The sequence below is a fragment of the Macadamia integrifolia genome, chromosome 9 (assembly GCF_013358625.1).
Source record: "Macadamia integrifolia cultivar HAES 741 chromosome 9, SCU_Mint_v3, whole genome shotgun sequence".
Lineage (NCBI taxonomy): Eukaryota > Viridiplantae > Streptophyta > Magnoliopsida > Proteales > Proteaceae > Macadamia > Macadamia integrifolia.
Genome location: NC_056565.1, coordinates 39,139,943 through 39,164,116, shown reverse-complemented (window position 1 = coordinate 39,164,116; position 24,174 = coordinate 39,139,943). Strand labels below are relative to the sequence as shown.

At 38.2% G+C, this 24,174-nt stretch overlaps 1 protein-coding gene and 1 long non-coding RNA gene across 2 annotated transcripts; one reads left to right on the top strand and one right to left on the bottom strand.

Moving 5' to 3' along the window:
• Positions 1 to 4,916: 4,916 nt before the first annotated feature.
• On the top strand, positions 4,917 to 23,818 carry LOC122088871 (phosphoglucan, water dikinase, chloroplastic-like). The gene is made up of 19 exons (XM_042658228.1): positions 4,917 to 5,269; positions 5,360 to 5,972; positions 9,939 to 10,025; positions 10,120 to 10,251; positions 11,595 to 11,720; positions 11,806 to 11,984; positions 12,885 to 12,969; positions 13,237 to 13,404; positions 13,538 to 13,590; positions 17,004 to 17,212; positions 17,329 to 17,447; positions 17,822 to 17,892; positions 18,051 to 18,168; positions 19,981 to 20,067; positions 20,163 to 20,249; positions 20,340 to 20,416; positions 20,594 to 20,756; positions 20,905 to 21,016; positions 22,549 to 23,818. The coding sequence occupies exons 1-19, from the start codon at positions 5,055 to 5,057 to the stop codon at positions 23,451 to 23,453; spliced, it is 3,606 nt and encodes a 1,201-aa protein (XP_042514162.1). The 5' UTR covers positions 4,917 to 5,054; the 3' UTR covers positions 23,454 to 23,818.
• Positions 14,990 to 15,699, bottom strand: LOC122088872. Its single transcript, XR_006143176.1, has 2 exons — positions 15,589 to 15,699; positions 14,990 to 15,501 (listed from the first exon to the last, which is right to left on the bottom strand). It is a non-coding gene; the product is annotated as an uncharacterized LOC122088872 (long non-coding RNA).
• Positions 23,819 to 24,174: the final 356 nt, after the last annotated feature.

Genomic DNA, 24,174 nt, shown 5'->3' with positions numbered 1-24,174 from the left:
TTTCTAACAAAAGCAAGTGCACAGAAAAAGGAAGCCCCAGAGTAAGAGTCTACATAATATCTCAATAGAAGGACTCTAATTGCATACTTCTTCTTCACTGTTCGTGAGGTTATCATTGATCTCGATTTATGGATTACACCCATGCTCAACGGATATGTAATTAATTTATTTTATGATCGTATTTGCATTCTAAACTCTATGGGGTTGTTCATATGATTCTATAGAATAGAATCCCCTAACAGATGTATCTCCCCCTATTGTGGGAGGAGAGTGAGAGAGATAAGGAGATGGTAGTGTACATTACACAGAGTGACAATTTTCTCTTGATTTTTTTTCCCAGATGATTCACCCTGAGTAAAAAAAAAAAAAAAAAAAATATTGGAGTAGACTTGGCAATTCCACCAATCCAAAAAATGGAACAAGCTAGGAAATTGCATGGATATTTCTCATACTAAAACCCTGTATGTCACATATGACCCAAAATTTACTCAAAAAAAAAAAAAAGGGAATATTATCTTGTGCCATCCCTATTTTCAAACCTTGTATGACATACCACAATAATTTTCTTAAAATATCAACCGCACCCCTAAAGCATAGCACCGTTAGTTTAGAACCGAAAAGACCATTTTGACCCTATCTTCATCTTCTTTCTCCTTCTACAGATTTAACACGGTATCGGATATCACATTTGTCACAGGCATTTTTATGAACAAGAAACACACGTTAGAGCTTCTTCCAACCCATCCTCTCTGATCTCTATCCCCCTCCATGTTTCTTACTCGCTGAACAAGCCAAATGTTACGAAGAGATGGTTGTTCATGGAGAAGGCCAAGGCAACCTCCGACTCCGAGGAGCTCACCATTGAGGAGCGTAACCTCCTCTCTGCTGCTTACAAGCACTAAATCAGCGCTCACCATGCTTCTTGATGTGTCATATGTTCGACCGAATAGAAAGAGGAGAGCCGTGCTAGCAAGCACCACGTTGTTATGATCTGTGACTACAAGGATAAAAATCCTCTGCAATTCCCATCTCATGCAATTTTGTGCAATACCCCCTGCAGAGGTTGACATGTGGACAAAGTGAAATGAACTGTTCAGATTGATTGTTGGTTGAAACAACCCCAAAACTGTGAACCACAGTTAAACCAAACCGTATCAGTAGATCAAACCGGACCTCTCTCTGGTTGCCCTCTCTCGCACGACACGCTATCACCCCTCTCTTTGTCACTCACACCTCTCTCTGCTCACGAAGGAAAAAGCCCTAGCGCCGTTGCATCCAAGCTCCCGGTCAAGGTCGAAGCTCTGTTAGGGATTTACCTGTAGCCGAAGGGGATCAATCTTCTCTCTCGCGAAGGTTGTTCAGGGTTACCCAAAGTCGATAGGTTTCTCAGTCTCTCTCAATGCATGAAGCAATCGCTGATACATTAAGCATTTTTCTGGTTTTGAGTCATTTTTGTGCCGCTGTTACACTATTTCTCCCGCCAGTTCAACAATGTTTTTCCTGTTAAGGGTGAGATTTTAGGGTTAAGACTATCAAGAGGCTGATTCGGTTGAAGTTTCAACCAGATCTGATTTCTAGATTGGGTTTAATTAGTAGTTATCTATTTCTTAGAAGTTAGGTTTCAGATTTAATGTTTTTCTAATTACTTCATATCCAAAGAAAATAAAGACCAACCCACTCAAAACCCTAAAAGAAGAAGAAATGTAGGAAAACATTGTAGAAATCTTCCTCTAGGACAGAAATGGAGCAGGGAGAGAGAGAGTCAAGAGAGCAAGGAGCAAGGAGCAAGGAGTAGGGAGTAGGGTGTTTGTTGTGTGAGTTGGTTACAGAGAACCGATAGGGAGAGTCGAGATTGAGAGAGAGAGGCCGAGAGACAGAGAGAGTCGAGAGAGAGAGAGAAAGAGGGAACCGAGAGGGAGAGTCAAGAGAGAGGTCGAGATCTGAGCTTTTGCTTGCAGAGAACCGAGAGGGAGAGTCGAGATCGAGAGAGAGAGGCCGAGAGACAAAGAGAGTCGAGAGAGAGAGAGAGGGAAAATATCACAGCTTTTATTTTAACAAGATGAACCGAACCGGTTTGTTCTCTAATGGTTTGGTTGAAGACGGTTTTTTCACTGGTTTATGGTAGATTAATCTGAAACGTGGATATAGAATATTACACGTGTCAGCCGCTTGGGGTGGTATTGCATGGAATTGCACCAGATGGGAATTTCAGATGATTTCTACCCGTGACTACAGATATAAGATAGAGTCCGAGATTCCTACCATCGCCATAGTCTTCGATCTTGAACCAGAACTTTTCGAGCAGAATTCCGACAGCCCAAGAGAGGACTGGCCGGAAAACTGAACGTTAGAGGTGGTCGAGACTCAGAGAGTCTAGAGACAGTGAAACGGTCACCGTTGTTCGCAATCCTTCTTGGGTTTATTTTGCTATGGTCGATTTAGGTTATGAAAGCAAGTTCCCTAATCTTGCAACTGGGTCAAAAATTCACAAGTTTGAGTTGAAGTAGGGACTTGAGCTTAAGCGCTAATTTCTAGATTAGTTCTCTACCTGATAATTCCAAAACAATTAGATGTTCCAAATATTTTGATTTCAGAAGTGAAAAAGCCAAACCACAAATAAATCGAACTCTATCAAGCGAATCATCGATTTATTTACAAATAGATTTGAGGAAAAAAATGGTCAACTTAACCCAATAGGAGGTGATGATAAAACCTGAAAATTGCAGAAAGCTTGCAGCTAAGTATGTTTGCCATCCTACTGGATTAGCACTATAGGTGCATTCTATTACCTCAGTCAAAACGTTGAAGCTAAGGAAGCAGATTTGCAGCTGTGAGCTTCTCTTGAAGTTTTGTAATCCGTGGCTTGAAAGATTTGGAAAAAAAAAAATTAGATGTTCCGTTTCATAAATTAAAAAAAAAAAAAAAAAAAAAAACAAAAAAACCAATTAAACATTCTGACTCGATGAGTTTCCGGTTGTCGATCAATCTTTGGCTTAAGCCCTGCCATTAATTAACACTGTGTGAGTGAGGGATCCTAAACCTGCAACTCAATATTTTGAGGGAAAACCCTAAAACCTGCGACTCAATGTTTTGGGGGTTTTTACCTGAAAGGGTAGAATAGTAAGTTTACCATTCCTCAAGGGTAAACTAATCATTTAGAAAATAGCAATTATACCACGTCATCACTTAGGGCCCGTTTGATTACGTAACCAGAAATGTGTTTCTGTGTTTTCTTGTTCTCAGAAATAAAGAAACGGCATAAATACCGTTTGGTAAAAGTGTTCCGTTCCACTTGTTTCTTGAAACATAAATTGAAATTTATAAAAATTTATGCTTCAAGAAACATGAATGACGAAACAAGTTTTACTTGTTTCGCTCTTTTCTCGAAACAAAAATGGGGCACTAAAAATCGATATTGAAGACGGAGTTTGGCATCACTACCATTCTTAGTGAAGCTACTATATCAATAACAGTAGACAAAACTGAAGAGGAGTGATCCAAAAGCGCAGAAATGCCAACCAAAGCGGCAGAAAAGTTTTCCAACACAGCCAACTCTCCATCCGTCACCCCAACCTCCTCGGGCTTCCTCGAATTCAATGCAAACAAGGAATCCAGAAATGCAGATACAGAACCAAAGTCCAAGCTTTCGGGGTTAAATCCAGCATTTAGGGTTTCTACAATCGAATCGGGAGGAAAGTCACGAATACTAGCGTTGGATAGAGCAAGCTTGTTTAGTAGGACAACAAGAGCAGCTCGGGATTCTTCTAGGGTTAGAAATCTCGATTCCGAGTTATTCAGAGAAACCGTAGAGAGGGAGTGTTTCTTAGTTAGCTTATCAGTGACGACAGAATCAATTCTTACCTGGGAGAGACCATTGGCAATGGCGAAGACCGATGACGAAGAAAGAGAAGAACCTTTACCTCCTATCGTTACCACTGAAACCTCTCGTCCAGCCGCCATTGTTGAAGCTCCTCTTCGAAAGAGCTTCAAAGATGGAGGTGTTTCAGTTGGCTTTCTGAGCGTTTCAGCGAACTTTATTCCCGCGTTAACCTTAAGTAGTGTTTCAATTGGCTTTCTTATCAAACACCCAAAATTCTGTTTCTGTCGTTTCTTGAAACAGAAACAACAGAAACGTTATCAAATGGGCCCTTAATGTTTTTGCTCTAATGGAATGGATTTAGGAGTTTTTTTTTTTCGCAGAACAGATACGTATTTGATATTATAAGAAAATTAAGGTGGTATGTCATATAAGGTTTGAAAATAAGGGTGGTACAAGATAATTTTCAAAAAAAAAAAAAATATATATATATATATATATGACATAAGATTTTGACAAAGAGAAGTGATGATGATAACAAGTCATCTTAAGCTTGTTCTTTTGAAAAGAAAAAAAACCTCAATCTGCCTTACGGCACAACTATCCTAATAACTTCTACAATTTCATGGCCCATGACTATAATACCCAAGAATAAGACAAGTATCAAACCTGTTTGAGAGATCGGTAAAATGTCCTTACCAAAAATACGACAAATTATAGGGATTTGAGAGATAAACTTTAATTTCATATCGTCTGAGAAGAGGTTGCTGAGTTAGTTAATAATTTTTAACCTCCTTAACATGATACAATGCATTTTAAAACATTGGATCCTATGACCCATGTGGGTTGCATGTTCTTACAAACTTAAGTTCCTATGATCGAGAGGTCGAGAGATCGAGAGAGAGAGAGAGAACAAAAATCCAGACCATGGCCTTTTTGTATAAAATATGGAAATAATAAACGTCCCCATCCCGGGGCCCGGGATCGCGGAAATTCGTCCGTAAACGTCCCCATCCCATCCACGTGGCGATAGACGGATATTTATCAAATGTCCCATGAAGGTTATTCCCTCTGCGGTGCAGCCTATTCATTTACTTCTCCATCTCGCTCTCTCTTTCACACACGCTCTCTCTTTCACACACACTCCCCTGTGTGTCGACTATGGAGCGATCCTCTTCTTCTGAGAACTAAAATATCTCTACTTCTCCTTTCCTAGAACGCAATAATTAACAATATTATGGCTTCTCTTCGTCTGTTCCACTGCTCTACCTGCAAAAACGATCAGTTTCAACTCAAACACTTTCACCAATGGCGAAACAAGCTCTCCACCATCTCCATTCACCAACTTCGAATCTCACCTCTTCCTTGCAATTTATTCTTTCTGGACAAATCGCGATCTCTTCCCGGTCACTCATGTCGAATAGTTTGCCGTGTTTCTTCCATTGAGCAAAGGTGATTCCATTCCTTTCTTTCTCTCTGGATGTTATTTGATGCTTGGGTTATAAAGTATCTGCTAAATAGATGGAATTTACGAATTTACAGGACTGAGGAAGAGAAGAAGATGATGGCGTCGAGACCTGGAGGAGGAAAAGTGCGGCTCTGTGTTCGATTGGATCACCAAGTTGAGTTTGGCGAGCACGTCGGTATGATAGGTTCGACCAAGGAGTTGGGATCATGGAAAAAGAAATTGAAAATGAATTGGACGGAGAATGGATGGGTATGCGAGGTGGAGTTGAAAGCGGATCAATCAGTTGAATTCAAATTCTTGATTGTGGGGAACAATAATAAGAGTATGGTTTGGGAAAATGGAGATAATCGTGCACTGAAGCTGCCCAAAGAAGGGGTTTTTGAGATGTTATGTCACTGGAATATGACTGGAGAGACTGTCTGTTTATTGCCTTTGGATTCGGTGGATGAAAGGAAGGAAGGAGAGGGCACGAGTAGAAATGCTTCTGTAATTGTAGATTCTGCTCCTTCGATGGATGGAGAGCGGAGCCCTTTTGTCAACCAGTGGCAAGGGAGGGCTGTGTCGTTTATGCGATCGAATGCGCATAGAGACAGTGAAACAGAGAGGTCGTGGAACACTGAAGGTCTTGAGGGATTGACATTAAAGTTAGTTGAAGGTGATCGGAGTGCCAGGAATTGGTGGCAGAAGGTATACAGTATTGTGCAATCCGTATTAACTTTCAGTTTATGGCAATTGTTTGATACATTGAACAGTATAAAAGTCTTTTCTTTCTGACAGTACTTTTCTCTTCTTGCCACTTCTTTATTACTTGTCTGTAGCTTGGACCTCTCTGATTTGTTAAGTGTCAGTAGTATTTTATTATGATTCTTTGATGCCGCTGAGGTATGACTGCAAGATTTTACTGAGTACTCGTATTCTGGCTGTTGAATTGGTGGATCAGTGTCTCGATCCATATGGCACACCATTAATCATATTATTGAATTCATGTTTGTATGTTTGATATAATCTCCCACACCATTAAATAGGAAGAGGTTGAACCCTATAGTCAAATTCCAGCTTTTAAATTTTATTTTCTGCAACTCGGTCACCTCAAAGTTAGCATTGGTATGCCCAAACTTTTCTGGCTTTGATTTACTGTTGTTAAACTCTCCATGTTATAGTCCTTCTCAAACTTGACCTTGTCCTTCACTCTTTATTCGAGCCATTGTTTCTTTCGTTAACATACCCAAAAAATTTTCTTTCTTTGAAAAAAAAAAACCATTGTCAAATAATACTGTTAGGTATATTTATGTTCTTTGCAATTTCATTGCAGTGATAAGGAAGCAGTTCTTACTGCATTAGACTGAAACCTTGCTAATTGATCTTTACGGTGCTTCTTCTATCAATTAGATCCTTTATCCATAGAATATAGTATCTAGGCATATTTATTTCTTTTTGGCTTCTATGAAGTCTCTTTCTTTGCTTCAGCTGATAAAAATCGTTGCGTTGGGAAGTTAAGTTTTGAAATCTTCAGACAAAGATATGCACTTGGCATAAAAATAGAAGAAACAATGGCCACGTTGAAGAAGAAGCTTAGTTTGAGAGTTCTCAATGTTTTAGAGTTTTCCAATGGCTGAAGCAACAAATTATGAACCACAACAAGATAAATGAGTAAAACTTGATTGTTCTATCAAATTATAAGCTGTGGATATCTCCTAAATGAACCAAGTATTGCATCACAAATTCACGGACTCAAAAACTGATTTATGTATTGGAGGTGAACAATAATGTCTGGAAGTGACTACAAGATTGGACTTAATGGCTCATGACCGACATAATGGTGCATCTCTACACTAATGCAGTTACAGTTCCATGGCTAGACCTAGGGGTGCAATTTGGGCCTTGACGGCCCTAACCCGCCCTTAGCCCACTCTGATCCTGAATAGGGACCGACCCGAATATTTTGGCCTTGAAGGCCAGCCCAACCTTGAAATTTCTGACCCTGAGTCAGAGTTAGGGCGGGTAAGGGTTGATGTTTTTGGCCCGCCCAACCCGTCCTGAACCTGGCCTTGGTTTTGGGCCCTGATGTTGACCCTGGTTATGACCCTAGTTGTGACCCTGATTTTGATCTAATTTTAGATATTGTTTGACATTGACGTCTAAAAAAACCCTAATATATCCTCTCACCGATCTTTCTCGCTTTCCTTTTACCGCAAAAGTTTTGCGTTTTAATAATCACTTCACTGATCACTCTTGGACGTTAGGGTTTCAATATCTCACCGCATGAGTGCACATTGTGTCATGCCTTTCATTCCTTAACGGACAACAATGTTTACCTTATTAGAATGATCTCTTTGTTTATAATGACAAATAGTTGGAGTTTTTTGGATTGTTTGCTTTCTTAAGATGATTTCCTCTTTGTTTATCATAATAGTTGGAGTCATTTGTATTATTTGAATGTTCGTTTTAGGATGTTCTCCTCATGGCGAGTAATTTGTGACTTTGTGTTTTTTTTTATCTCCTCTTTATTATTAAAATTTTTTATTTTTCAGTTATTTCATATTTTGTAGGATCAGGGTCAGGGTCAGGGTCAGGGTATACCCGGCCCTTGATGGCAAACTAGGGTCAGGGTCATCCTGTCCCTTGATGGCAAACCAGGGTTAGGGTCAAGGCCAATCAAGGTCATTCCGGCTTGGCCCTGAAAAATCAGGGCCAATAAGGGCGGGTATGGGTTGGGCTGAACCCTGAAGGGCTGGGCCTGGGTTCAAGTTTTGCAGCCCTAAGTCAGGGTCAGGGCGGGTTTTGGCCCAACTAAGGGGACTTAGGGTTGGGATAGGGTTTTCAAAAGCCCGGCCCAACCTGTCCCTGTTGCACCCCTTGCTGAACCAACATAACCGAGTCTGGAAACCCAGACCATGAAGAACCTCGTACAATCCTAGGTATGGTCAATTTAGGGATATCTAGGAATTCATCTTAATTTGGTTACTTTTGTATTTTTTTAGATATGCTTGTTTAGTCATTGATCAGCAGTGGGAGGTTGATTCCAGTTTAGTGTCAAATTCTGTTTTTAGATTTCAATTAGGCAGTTTTGAGTCTATACATGTAATGTATGCCCTTGATTATCTGATGATTGGAAGTAATTCAAGATTTTTTTATTGTTTTTGTTTTTTTTTTGTTTTGTTTTGTTTTGTTTTTTTTTGGGTTTACCCATCTCCGTTCTGTCCAGAACTGATTCTCTTATCCGGTGTGATTTTTCCTCACTGATTCTCTCTGTCTCTTTCTTTCTGTTTCTATCTCCCATTCTGAAATCCTGTCTGTTATTGTTTAAACTTATTACCATTTCTCCTCCTGATTCTTCCTGGTTTTTGGCGTTAGTTAAAGACTTGAGATTTGGGATTGATTTCCCTAGTCCATAGTCTTTTCACCTTGAGATTTGTTACATTGGGAATACTCCCTTGGGAAATTCCGCCTACTTGGAGTTAATATCTTACAATTTCTGTGAGAATCCAACCTGCAACCAAGGAAAACTCTGCCCCTACTGGCTGGTAGTACTTGTAGAGTTCTATCTAGTTTTTTCTGGTAACTACCTTGACTGCTTGTTGTGTGTATTCAGAAGGCCATTGAGTTTCTCACATCCTCTTAAAATTGCAGCCTATGGGTGAGTTCCCACACCTAAGAGCAAGTTGGTTTACCACTGGTTAGCATCTGGTTGATAATGACCGATACAGTTGTGATATGCCAATCACAATCTCTATTTCTTTTGTATTTAAGGAAAACAAATTCAGTTTTCCTAAAACTTTAACTTCCCATGGAAAGAGACAGTAAATCTGCATGTATTATTGATATCATTATCCTTACTGTTACCTTTTTTTTTTTTTTTTTTTTTTTTTTTATTGTTATTATTAATTTTCTCTTAGCATCATTGTCGTCACCTTTTTATTGGTAACAAAAAGAAATTTTGTAATAAGGTGAGAACTATAAAGGGAAGAAGCATCACCAAAAGAGAATATGCAAATTCGTTTATATTAATCATCTACCAATATTATCCCAATCTCTTCCAGCATCTGTATGCTGTAAATCTTCACATTCCTCCAAAAGAAAAGCCCAACCAATTGGAAGAAATATACAATCTGTGCAAGTACTTAGCAAAGATCATCCCTTTCAGGTTCTCCTTCAATGCTTAATTGTATGCATTAAACTGTATGATACTAATCCAGGTGTAACAAGGCCCGGAATTATGGGCTTCTTGCATGTTTTCTTTCTGTTTTATTAGAAAATGCAAATTATATTTGATCCCATACATAAATTATTGCTTTTGTATTTTTTCCTAAGTACTCTCTCTTATTATTATCCTAGAGCTCCATTTATTTTCTTTCCCTGAGATGACAACTCCTTTTTTCTTGTTTTATTACATTCAAGATCGTCTTCATAAAAGCAGTAATAATATTTTAGCCTGCTTATGGATTTGATTCACTTCCTTCTATTATCATCATTGTATCAACGATAGTTTTGGCACTTGCAATTGACATGCTTCATTCTATAGCAGAAACATCATTGGTGTTGCTTATTATTTAATTTTTCTTATCTATCATTTTTCCTGTCGTTGGGATTCTTCTTTTTAGGGTAGAGATGAAGGAAATCTTATGAAGCCTTCTTATGTTTCTGTTGTTACAGTTAGACGTTGTACGTGAGCTTCTCGTAGGAAGTCTGGAAAATGAGGATCGCTTAGATGCTCTCATATATTCTGCAATATATCTGAAGGTTATTCCTGTCATGATTTTCCATTCATGTTAACTTGCTGTTTATATTAATTTTTTTGTGGCCCTTAAGTTTCACACTCCTGGTTTTCCTACAGTGGATAAACACAGGACAAATTCCATGCTTTGAAGGTGGAGGTCATCATAGGCCAAACAAGCATGCCGAGATTTCTAGGCTTATATTTCGTGAACTTGAAAGAATTTCTTGCAGGGAAGATGCATCACCTCAGGTAAGTTAGAATATTTTCATGAATATATATATATATATATATATTTTATCAACTGCCATTACTTTTTCTGTAAAGCAGATATGAAAAGGACATTTCTAGGTGCCCTTTGTAATTCGTTTTATAGTTTTTACTTTGAAATGGCTTTTGTTACAACCACTCCTAAAAGCTCAAGCTGTTAAGGGAAATAACAACGTATATCAACATCCCACACACAAACGCATGGCTCTTCACGTGAAACAATCATGTGGTGGCGCCATCATGTGGCATTGAAGGTACAAGGCGTAGGGGCACAACACACGACACAAACCCTTCGCACTTCATAGGGATTGAACACCCGACCTCTTGGGTCTGGTAGCATGTTACAACCACTTATCCTAAAAGCTCGAGCTGTTAAGAGAAACAACAATGTATATCAATAGCTTTTGACCATGGTAATCTCTGATATGACTGTTGGCAGTAAGGAGTATTTTCCATGTATCTGTTTTTATTCTCATGCCGATATCAAAAAACACTATTTCTAATTCTCCTGAACTAAAAGGGTATCCTAAGTGGTGGATGAGAAGACTGTTTTTTAAATTCTAGATTTGCTTATCATATGATATTTATGTGCATTTTTCTATTGGAAATTGAAATTAATGGACCATTTTCTCATCAAGGTATCGTTGCCTTTGTGAGTCATTGTAATTTTTAAAATGAAGTTCATCATCACTTCTTGATTTTACATGTAGCAATATTTGTCCTTGAGCTTCACTTTTGTCATCGCCAATGTTTTTCCCTATATGAAGCAAATTAGTTACTTAAAAACTTATTCAATTTTGTCTTGACAATTGACCAAAAAGCAGAAAGGAAACTAAACCATTTTATTTTTTCTTGAGAGAAGATTACTAGACAGATCACCCACCCAAGTAAGCTGGATGGCATGTCTGATTGTGGCATGTGAAGGATGACATGGCAATCCCAACTGTTGTATATTGACTCGAAATTTAATGATATACCTTTTATGTATGTCTATGCACACTCTCAGTAGTCCATGCATGCTCTTGGTAGTCCTAGACTCTTAAATCATTTTGCTACTTAGCCAACTCCATCGATGTTGAAACTTGACACGCGACGGGGAACTTTGAGATCTACTAGTCCACCAAATTTCAGCCACATCTGCTGCTGCATGGCACAATTAGGTGTGCCTTCCAGTGAGCCTTTGTTCCTTTTTTCCTTCTTTTTGATGGTGTTCCACTGTTGACCGCTTCGATGTGGATTTTCTAATATTTTGTATGTTGTTGGTGCTTAAGTTCCATTCAGAATTCTCTTCTATAAACCAATCTATTCTATTAAATTATTTGCAGGAAATCCTTGTCATTCGCAAGATTCATCCGTGTTTACCATCATTCAAGTCAGAATTCACTGCATCTGTTCCTCTGACTCGAATAAGAGATATTGCTCATCGGAATGACATCCCTCATGATCTTAAGGTTATAACTAATGAACTAGGTGACGTCTATTATTTTGTAAGCAGTCTCCGTGGACTGTAGGTTAACTTTTTTGTATAATTTCCAGCAAGAAATCAAGCATACAATACAAAACAAGCTTCACCGTAATGCTGGTCCAGAAGATTTGATTGCAACAGAGGTGATGCTTGCAAGAATCACCAGGAACCCTGGCGAGTATAATGATGCTTTCGTGGAACAATTCAAGATTTTTTATTATGAACTCAAAGATTTCTTCAACGCTGGAAGGTGTGCTACATGAAATGTTGGATCCTTTATTGGTATTAGTAATTTACCTGATGTTACTCTCATGGCTTAAATGTAGAGTTAATGAGACAATTTAGTTGAAACTAGTTGTCCAATATGGTTCTTATCTGCCACTGATGGAATATTAGCATGTAAAATTTTCGCACTCTTGTATCCCCTTGGAATTTCTTAGGTTAACTAACAAAGCTTCCTTTAGGGGGATGGTTGGTTAAAGAAGTCCATGTTTGTTATGTAATTTCTTTTACAATTTATTTGGGTATTATCCTTATTTACCTCTTAGTCATAGTTTATGCTGCCTTTGGAAATTACATTGATCGAATTTGAGAAGGATTCAAATTGAAGGTTGTGAATGTTTTGAACTGGATGCCTACTTGACTTAACCTTCCTTCCTTCTTTTGGGTTTGGGATTGGCAGGGAAGCTATCCATTTTTGTGAGGTTCAAAAATTAGTTATGCAGACATTTTCAACAGTAAAAGCCAATCATGTACTGCCATAGTTAACCTTCTTACTCTGCAGTTAAAGCATCAAGGTAAAGCCTAGTTTTTGGGGCTTGATGAAACATCATGTAGGAATCTCACATAAGTAATGTGAAAATATATGATGCCAACAAGACCATGGGATCCATATCACCAAGTCAAGTTCTCTGTTCCATCTATATCTTTTGGATCCTTATCACCATATCATCCATCTCTTCAAACGAAGGAACTTTTGTTTATGGAGGTCTTGGGATGGTTTGCCATGATGTTCCTTCTATTTATTTTCCCTGCATAACTTTGTTTATCACCCGTTGTCAACTCTGTTCGAGTGCGAGTCAGCTAAACTTTTAACCAGCACATATAGAATCTGGTCTTACTTTCTAATTGTTGTTTTGCACTTATGCAGCCTTGCTGAACAACTTGAGTCAATCATGGCATCTATGGATGGGCAGAGCTTATCAGCGCTGACTTCATTTTTGGAGTGCAAAAAGGTAGTGATACATTTCTATTTTCTTGGTTTTCATTTAAGGATATACTTCCATCATTACTTTACCACTATTCAATTATTACTTTACATCTATGATTTCTGTAGGTTCTTTGTACTTGATAACATCTAACATCAATTTAATTGTAAAATAGTAAAAAATCTGTCTGCGACAAAAGTTTGAATAGGCTAATGGATTTTCAGGCTTTATTTATGCATGCATTTTTCTTGTTGAAGATGAAGTGTATATCATTTCTTATTTTCACCTCTGCAGAGTCTAGACAAATTGGAAGAATCTAAAAATTTCTCAAAAGATGATGGCCTTGCTCTGTTGATGAAAACCTTGCAATCTTTGGCAGCTCTTAGAGCAGTCCTTTCAAAAGGTCTTGAAAGAGGTCTTCAGGATGATGCTCCTGATACTGCAATAGCAGTACATCAAAAAGTAATATGCTCTTGCATCTAGTACTTTCAATAACATATTCTCTTACATCTAGTACTAATCAATAACGGATACAGTGGAATGTGTTTCTAAGGTAGACTGCATGGTTTGTTTCTCAATAAATTATTCTATGCAGTGGCGTCTATGTGAGATTGGCCTTGAGGATTATTCTTTCATTCTTTTAAGCAGGTATCTTTAGCTTTGACCTACTTTAGATTCTTCTCAATCACCTTCTTTCTAGAATTTGGAATAATTTGCACATCCTAATATGGTGTGTCTTTTCTTGTGAAAATGCTTTTGTGGATCAATATTGAATATTTATGAGTAACTTAAGACAGTAATCATTAAATCATTGATCTTATATGCTGCTGTCTAGCTTCTTTTTATCATAGCTTGGACTAGTTACTGAAAGAATCCCCCCCCCCCCACTTTGTTTTTGTGTTTCAATGCTAATTCTGTATTTAGAATGAACGCGATGTATCGAACTTCATTGTTGAAAATGGATGAAGTTTCCTATGTGAGAGGGAATAGAAAAGTAGAGGCATTATGGAATAATCCTACTCCCTTCAATTTGTATGGGTTAAATGGTGGATGGATGTAAAAAGAATGGTAGATGGGTGGAATTCTCCAATTTTGTTGCCTGTGTAACAGGGTGGGAAGGCAACTGTCTGTAGATTTCTATATATATATATATATATGTGTGTGTGTGTGTGTCAATATACATTGTTGTTTCTCTTATTTACCAGCTCGAGCTTTTGGGAGAAGAAGTTATAACATTGTATCAAAGTAGGGAAGTTGAGTATTTGATCCCTGGGAAGTGCAATGGGGTTCCCCGACATTTTCTTCCCTCAGTGCCAAGTGATGTGTTTCCGCGTTAGTGTGTGTCACCGTCATGTGCAGGGCCATGTGTGTACAGGCCTGCACATGCTAGGGGGTGTTGATATACATTGTTGCCCCTTAACTGCTTGATCTTTGGAATAACCAGTTGTAGCAAAATAGCTGCTTTGTTTGGAGATTTTTCCCCTCGGCATGGTCATTTTTGTTTTTTATTTTTAGTCGGTCGGTTTAATAAACTAGATTCAGGCCCATAATCGGGCATTGCACATATCAGTTGCAATAATTCATGTCCTTGCTCTCAAAGTATAGCCAGAAGGTGGCAATTGATGAAGATGGCGATAGGTTGACCAACGGTCTGGCCCCTACTTCTTAGTTCCAGATGCTTGTCCATGGAATGAAAAGCAATGTCTGTTGGGCATTATGTGTATATCACTTGTCCCTGATATAAGTAACAGGTTTTACAATTTTAAAAGATTACAAAGTACTAATGCATGTTCGATCGCGAATCAGGAGAACCCGTGGAAGATCAAGTGCAACAAGATTGATGATATAGGGACGAATAAAAAATCAATAACAATTTTTCTTCCTTTATTTATTTTTTCCATATGAAAGCAGAAGTGGAAAAAGGATATGACTTGAGCATCCCACCGACCATGCAAAGCCTCTCACCTTGCAACTGCATCTCACAGCCCATCGTGCATCTCACAAGGAAAACAAAATAGGAAACCTCTCCTCTTATTTATAATCTCAATGAAACAAAATAGGAAATCTCTATTATGGTAGGAGGGTCCCTTACAATATTAGTAACTCTTTATATCTAAGAAAGAGTCACCAAAATAAAAAGTAACTACTAATTGTAAAATAGTAACTAAAGTACTTATTTGTTAGGCTACCTGGTAGCTAGGATTTACTATAAAAGAAACTACTAAATAAGAACCCATGGTTGCCTAAAAGGCTGCTGGAATATCCAGCTGAATATTCTCTATGCAATCTTCTTGTAGTCTTATAGCTGATCTTTAAATTAGATATTCTAGGAGATCTTAAAACCAGATTTGCAGGTTTTGTACCAGAATCGTAAACATTCTTTCTTTTCTCTATGATATGCACCAGTTATCCCTAGCTTAGAAAAACTCATCCTTGAGTCTTGAAAAGTCGAGGAATCAGATCTGCATGATCAGCCTTCAGTCGGAAGTAGAACTCAGTAACCATCATCTTCATTTTCCATCATCCAATAGCTTTGCACCAGATAATGCAAACTCGAACCTGGGAAGAACAAGTGGAAGACTAATTGTAACAGGATATATGATATAGGGACGAAAAACAATCTAAAGATATGACTTGGGAACCTACCTAAGCCTCGACCAGCTCCCACTGACCATGCACAGCCTCCCACCTTGCTACTGCATCTCAAAGTGCATCTTACATCTCACAAGGAAATATAGTACAAAGCCATCATCTTTTCTCTTATCTAAATTGTTGGCTACCCCATTTTTTATTTATAATCTCAACGAAAACAAAATAGGAAAGCTCTATTATGGTTGGAGGACCCCTTACAATAATAGTAACTTTCCACAGATAAGGGAGAGTAACCAAAATAGAAAGTAACTAGCAACTATAAAAATAATGACTAAACCTCTATTTTTTATTTGTTTATTTTTTTTATAAAAATAATGACTATAGGACTTAATTGCTAAGCTACCTAGTAGCTAGATTCATAGTAAAAGAACCTACTAAATTAGATCCTATGGTTGTCAAAATGGATGTTGGAATATATCCAGCAGAATATTCTCCATGTAATCTTCTTGTGATCTTCTAGAAGATCTTCATGCAATCTTCTTGTAATCTTCTAGATGATCTTCAAAACAAATCTTCTAGGAGATCTTAAAACTAGATCTGTAGGTTTTGTACCAGAATTGCAAACCTTCTTTCTCTTCACTATGATCTGCATCAGGTAATTTAATGGATTTCTATTTCTATTTTGATCTTTTCTTTTCTTTCTCTTGAGCCTCGTATGCTGTAGAGGTTAGTTACAACTATAATTTAGCTTTTGTTTCTTTGGTAATATTGTGAGAACAGTTTTTTTATTGTTTTTTCAGCAATTGGTATATAAAGTCTCTTGACTTAATTTTTGATATTTTCTCATTTTCTACTCTTATACAACTAGGTTATATGTTTCTTGCATGAATTTTATACAATAAAGTATTTAGGGATACCTTGAGGCTCTGCTCCCGACTTATTTTTTAATATTTTTTTCATTTGCAACCTTATATTACTATGTTATATGTTTCTTGCATGAATTTTATACAGTAAAAGTATTTAGGGATACTTCGTGGCTCCACTTGTACTCAAGCATGCCATCAGTGCTATACGTGGACGGTGTATCTTCTCTTTTGGGACTTCTGAGAGTTATACTATGCGACAATGACAATGGTGATCATTGTAGCTCTTAAGTGATAGTGAAAAGACTACATGTAAAGTCTTACCTGGTTACCAACTGCATTAAGAAATTGTACATCAAAATGCAGTCTATCATATAACGTTTCTTCCGCATATTTTTCGATGATAGTTGTAATTTGTCATCTAGAGTGGAATGGAGAACAGGATTGGTGTAGCAGACCCCAAGTGTCTGGGATTAGGCGTGATAATTTAAATTCTATTTTGTCGCCTTTAAGACTAAATTTGTAACCATGAGAATGTATTTGTTTAGATGGACCATCATTTCTGACATCTTGGGAAACATTTTGGACCATGTTTTCTGTTACTAGATTCCTCAATGCACTTGAAGCCATGGGAGGATCATCTTGGCTTGCCCAGAGTGCAGGGTCAAAAAATGTAAGCTGTTGGAGTGATCCACTTCACGCCCTTGTAGTTGGTATTCGCCAGTTGGGACTTTCATGTTGGAAGCCGAAGGAATGTAATGCTATTGAAAGCGAGCTCTTAGCATGGGAACAGAGAGGTCTATCTGAGAGAGAAGGTACCTCAGATTCTTATTTTGTGTTCTTATACCTTTTGACTAGCTTAATTTCTGGAAAACTCTAATGGTTTCCTAAGTGTGCTTTCCCTTCTCTTGTTCTATTTCTCTCTGGCCAGGCCTCGAGGATGGAAAAGTCATTTGGGCATTGAGGCTTAAGGCTACTCTTGATAGAGCACGTAGGTTAACAGAAGAATATTCTGAAGTGCTACTGCAGAATTTCCCTCTGAAAGTCCAGGTATTTGGCTTTTCCTCTCTTGCTGGAGTTTGATTGGCCAAACTGTAGTGCCAAAACATTAGATTATTCTGTATGTAACATATGCTAGAGTCCAGGCCGCAATATAAAAAATATCTGGGCATCATTTATTTGTTTACTTTTAGTAGCCTAGTTGTTCTAGTGTCATGTGCTGCTCCCCACTAGGAATTCTTATACAAATTAGTTTTTCTGAGCCTTGTGCTTAAATCCAGTGGCCCCAATAACTGAAACTTATGAACTATAGTGGGTTTCTGAGTCCTTTTTTTGTTTGTAAACACTGTTATTCAATATCCAGCTAGCCTGGCTGATACTGAGAACAGAGTGACAATTCTGACAGGATTTCCTGGACCTTGCAGATACTAGGAAAAGGGCTTGGGATTCCAGTGAACACTGTAAGGACATATACTGAAGCTGAAATTCGAGCAGGGTATGGATCGTCTTGTTCAACTTGGCTCACTCTTCAACCTTTTGTGACTCACAACAGTTGATTGATCTTCTTGTTTTCGTTTATCCTGTTTATATATTAATATTTATTCAAAATAGAGCTTGTATTCTAACAATTTTACTTTCAAATGTCAAGTACAGTGTTATTTTTCAGATCTCGAAACTTTGTACACTGCTTTTAAAAGCTGTACGAAGTACCGTGGGATCTCAAGGTTGGGATGTTCTTGTTCCAGGAGCTGCAGTTGGTACTATTGTACAGGTATTTCCAATTGCACAGAGTAATAAACATCAAAGTTTGGTACTGATGGGGAAAAAATCTCCACATGTTTTGAAACATAAATTGTAATTTCAAAATTCTGGAGTCAAAATATCCAAGCAAAATTCATGTAATCATTCTCAATCTTAAGAGAGGATCATTTTTGAAGTAAATACTTGGGATTACAGTCATTAATATTTCAGCATAGCACAGTACATGATGGAATTTTCATGCAGAAGCTTGTCCAAACAATGGCTGTATGAATGGGTTTAAAATGATGTTATTATCATTGTCCAATGAAAGCCTGTCTCAGTGCACCCATATTATTATAGTTCACCTCTAATCCATGTTCTAAGGGAAGGCCATTGTAAACATATTCCTTCAATACGCAATATTAACTTAAGCTAAATGGTTTTTTGAGTTTGATAAAATATCAGCACAGTTTATTATTTATTTGTTTTGGTGAATAGAGCAAAATAGCAGATAAAAAAGATCAGAAAAATCTATTCTATGGAAAATGGGTTTACAAGGCTTGTCGTTAAGGAGTCCTCAGAATAATACAATTATATATGGAAGAAAGAAAGAAAGGAAAGAAAAATATAAATCATGAAAGACTACTACTCCCCCCGCACCCTAAAAAAAACCTTGGAAAAGAAAACCTGGTCTAACAACCCATTGCTCAGACAAGTCGTCTGCCATCTTGTTCAAAGATTTGAAGTCTGGAGCAAGATGTTCATGGTAACTACCAATGAAGGGGCTAATTAGTAATTCTTGTTTGTGGAACTGAACTCAACTACTTTGTATTTGAATTCCCCTCTATGTGGGGCTATATCTTGCGTTCAATCAATGCACCTAGCATGTTAAAACAAAGAATTTTTAGGTTCATATTCAAATAGTGTTTGGCTGAAGGTTTTTTTTATAGAAGAACCATACTTGTCAAGGAGTTGCCTTGGCGTCCAAGGCAACAACACGCCTTATTTGATGCAGGATAAGTGACTGCCTTGGTAACGTGGGCATTGCATTGGATGACTTGGCCCGCCTTGTGGCCTGGCCTGGATGCCATATTTATTATTATTATTATTATTATTATTATTATTATTTTTAATTTGTAACCTATTATTGGTTTGTGCACAGAATTTTGAATCACATGGAATCAGACTTACATAGTTACATGCTCTATAATTCTGTTCTTAATTACTTGCTATTATGCTCTTAGTTTATTACTTTGTTTTTTTATGAATATGCTTATATTATATCCTGATATCCTATACTTCCTTCATTGTTTGTTAGTTTTTCCATATTAGGTCATTACCAGTGTATTTATATCATGTTGCATTGATTCATTACATTAAATTGATCATATTGCATTACTTAATTATATTTATGGCATAAATATTAAATATAATGCACACCATGAGTGCCTAGGTGACACCGAGTTGGACACCTTGTTGCCTAGGCACCCCTCCACTACCTTGGGTCGCCGAGCTGCCTTGACAACTATGAGAAGACAGCAGGAATTGCTCGATTATCAAATTGCCCAATATGCAAATGGGTGTGAGCCTTGAATTACCTTTTCCAGCAATTACCAACTTCTGTTTGCAATGGCTCCACTAACAATCCATCAGGTGGGAGGAGAAGAAACAGAAACTATAAGCTGTACTTATAGGAGGATGCATTCTGATTCGATACGATCTGCTTGTCTTATATAAAGTTATATGATAATATACAGCTTCCATCGACTTAATTGATTAATTTATTCCACTGTTATATACATCGTTATAATATATGCAAGAAAAATGGTTGATGTAACTTCAGGTTGCGAGAATAGTCCCCGGATCATTGCCATCATCCATCACAGGACCTGTTATTCTTGTGGTTGACAAAGCCGATGGAGATGAGGAGGTTTTGTATATTGCTCATCTGCTACCCCACCTTTTCCCAAAATCTCTGCCAGCTCTAATATACAAAATTCTCAGTGTACTTGATACATTTTGCAGGTAACAGCTGCTGGCGGTAATATAGTAGCTGTGGTACTTTTACAGGAGCTGCCTCACTTATCACACCTTGGTGTTAGGGCCCGGCAGGTAAGCACTTATTGTGTCCTTACAAGATTGTTAAATGCTTCTGCCGAAATCAAATTTACGAAGTAATATCATGTCTCCTGGTTATTGCAGGAAAAGGTTGTTTTTGTGACATGTGAAGATGATGATAAAATTGCTAGCATAAGAGAACTTAATGGAAAATCTGCGAGGTTACTTTTCTAATATGTCTCAACTAAAACCAATGTTTGTTATCATGATCTAAATATCTGTGGATTTCAATCCATGCTGTTGTCATTTATGTTAGCCGACCCCATTTAGTTGGGAAAAGGCTGATTTTTTTTTGTTGTTTTTGCTCATGTCATTCATGTTGTTGCCGGGCCATTTAGGTTGGAAGCTTCCTCCACCTTTGTTGATTTATCCACATCATTGTTAAACAATACCAAAGATGTTTCTTCTGTAAATACGTCAGGAAATGGGACTCCATTGACAGTGGAAGCCCCGGGACCCCAGTCCTCATGGTCTGCAGTTAAAGCACCTTGCTCAAGTCAGGTACTAGTTTTTGTGCTTATTTATATGCCATTGATTCCTGAATTGATGTTGATTATGGTTAGGTTGTGTAACCAATATGATCTCCTTTGACTTCTAATTTGAATTTGATTCTGATCATAAAATTTCTGATGGAAGTATTTTTCTTCAGGATACCTCTACTGCAGGAGTTATAGCACTTGTAAATTCAGATACTTGCACTTCTGGTGCAAAGGCTGCCGCTTGTGGTTCCCTAGCTTCTTTGGCAACTATGTCTGAAAAAGGTAACTATAATTGTCTCTATTCTATATGCTTCGTTCCTTAAAGGTCATAATCACCATCTTATCTCAACATTACCAGGGGATTACATGAATATTTTTTGGCCAATCCATTAAATCAACCCTTAACATGATCCACATCTTTTTTGGCCTAATTTTTATCATTGAAGCTTCATTGGTCCTACAATCATTGTCCATCATTGCACATGACCAAACCATTGATTTCAGCTGCTCATTCTATTCCTCGTTTCCTCCTGAAGCATTCCTTTCTTATTTTTTGTCCACCTTCTGTGGTGATAATATGTCATATACCTTATTGTTTTAGTTTCTTTTGCTTTGGGAGCCTGGTGTAGTAATATGGTCTGACAGCATATTCCCTTTTTGGTGATCAAATGTCAAAAGGGAAACATTTACCCATTTATAATTACTCTTATCAGTGAATTAGCTTCTCTGGTAGATTACCCATATCTGTTGTAGTTCACAATTTCTTCTTCTTAAGAAAGTAGTTCAGCCAGAAGAATTCTGAAAGAGATATGTTGGTGAGTTCAGTAATGCATGGAAATTCCCTTCCCTAATTAGCTCAAGAAATGTGCAATCTTTCTTCAAAAAAACTTAAGGGGAAAATAACGCTCCCTAGTCGCATGGCGCAGGGGACGATTAGTGGGTGAACATGTGGCATCAACATGGGGGTGGGTCTTTTGGGTTTCACAGGGGTGGGGGTCATTTTGCTGCCCCTCTGTGTCTGGGCACGGTGGCCGAGACCAGGGAGTGTTCATTTCCCCAAAACTTAATGACATTTTTCGCATTTTGTTAGAATAATGTATTTACTATGGTTTAAACAGTGGTTATCCAATGGAGGAAACAAACTTCATTTGCATGATATATTTAATATGGATCGAACAATCCAATGGGAAAACGAACTTCATTTGCATAAGCCATATGTCTCACCACACAGTCCATGCATGGATAGAGTGAAATTTGAAGAAGTTTTAGTTTAAGTTTTGAAAGAAAAGACTAGCTACTCAGAGAAAATTACCACTAGAAAAATCTTAAGTTTCAAGTTTGGTAAAGACTTGCAAAACTGCCTTATTTTAAGCTTCCGTGATTGGAAGAGAAAAAAGCAGATTGTTCTCAGTTCTTAAGTTGTTTTCAGTTTGAAAGTGAAGATTGCCAAAAATTCCTTCAATAAGGATGTTTTGAGCTTTCTAGCACAAATGTTTTAATTTAGGAGCTGCTCTTAGTTTTCAAACTTTGAGGCTGCAAGGTACACAACTCTTTTGTAACGAGACATCTAGTGGCAATTTTCCTAGTTATCGTGATTCTGGCTACTTCTAGAACCACCAAATAATCATGTTTCATTGAATTCCAATGTCCTTGGAAACAGTCTCTCCTGTGAAGCAGGGGGTTAAAGCTGCGTTCATTTTCCCCTCCCATACCTTGCAGGAGCAGGAGGCTCGTGCACTGGGATGCTCTTTATTGAATTCTAATATCCATTTTCAATTGCCTTGTTATATATCTCCAGTGTTGTTCACTTGCAGTTTTCAGTGACCAAGGGGTGCCAGCTTCATTCCGTGTACCTGCAGGAGCAGTTATACCTTTTGGGGCAATGGACTTGGCATTAAAAGAAAGCGGATCCATGGAAGCTTTCCAATCACTTCTAGAACAGATAGAGGAAGCTAGAATGGAAGGTGGTGAATTGGACAAAGCATGCTCTAAACTGCAAGAACTGATCAAAGCCCAGCGCCCTTCAAACAATATCATCATGAGCATAGCTGAAATTTTCCCCGACAATGCTTGCTTGATCGTCCGCTCAAGTGCTAATGTTGAAGACTTGGTGGGAATGTCAGCAGCTGGACTATATGATTCAATTCCTAATGTCAGCCCTTCAAATCCGGAGGTCTTTGGGCATGCTGTTGGCAGGGTATGGGCTTCTCTATACACTAGGAGAGCAGTTCTAAGTCGTCGAGCTGCAGGTGTGCCACAGAAGGAGGCTGTAATGGCTGTACTTGTACAGGAAATGCTGGCACCAGAGTTGTCCTTTGTCCTTCATACCCTTAGCCCAACAGACCATGATCACAGCTTGCTTGAGGCTGAGATTGCTCCTGGACTTGGTGAAACTCTGGCATCAGGCACTCGTGGTACTCCTTGGCGTTTATCTTCTGGGAAGTTTGATGGCAAAGTGACAACAATAGCATTTGCTAATTTCAGTGAGGAGATGTTGGTGCACAGTGCAGGCCCTGCTGATGGGGAAGTAATCCATTTGACTGTAGACTACAGCAAGAAGCCAATGACAGTTGACCCGATTTTCCGCCAACAGCTCGGTCAGCGCCTAAGTGCTGTTGGTTTCTTCCTTGAGCAGAAGTTTGGCTGTCCTCAGGATGTGGAAGGATGTATGGTTGGCACAGAAATTTTTATAGTTCAGACACGACCACAGCCCTTATAGGAGGAGCTTCATTTTTCGATCTGGCTTTCATCTGAAATGAAATAAAGCTACGGTGCAGAGCCTTCTGGGTTTACATGCATGGTGATTACCTATTTTTCAGTAAATGTACGTAAAATATACAAAGTTGTGCAATCGAAGGCAAAAGGATCTCAGAATGTCCACTTCTAAAGAGTTTCGAGATGAGCATGGCTTATTTTCCACGAGGAATGACTATTTGGCAATGATGACCATTGGACATATAAGGAATGGTCTGGATTGGGCACATGTAGTATTCCATCCCAATCAGTCAGATACTCTTGTGTATTGGCATGTATCCCAGTACTCAACAAGTATTATATCTCCTGATTTTTCAATGTTTTATTTTATCACTTGGGAAACTCTATTTGGGTTGAAACTTGACATTTAAGTGGGGATTTTTGAGGTCTAACCATCTTTTTGTCCCCATCGTCCTTGTCCAGAAAAACCCAACAATAAACCGAAATATAAAGTTGCAAAACTAGCTACTGGTTGTTGAGATGCTGGTGCTCCATAGGTCCACAGTTTGTGATTCATAGATGTAACTTAATTCTTGGCCTTAAGATCAACTGTGTTTTATGTGGCTAGAAGTGTGTTTGGTTTCAGTCTGGTTAAGAGGCTTTGGCTTAATTGGGATATTTAAGTAGAGGCATCTGATCTTCAAGATCCTGGTGGTAACAAATCAGTCCATAATCCAACAGAGGTG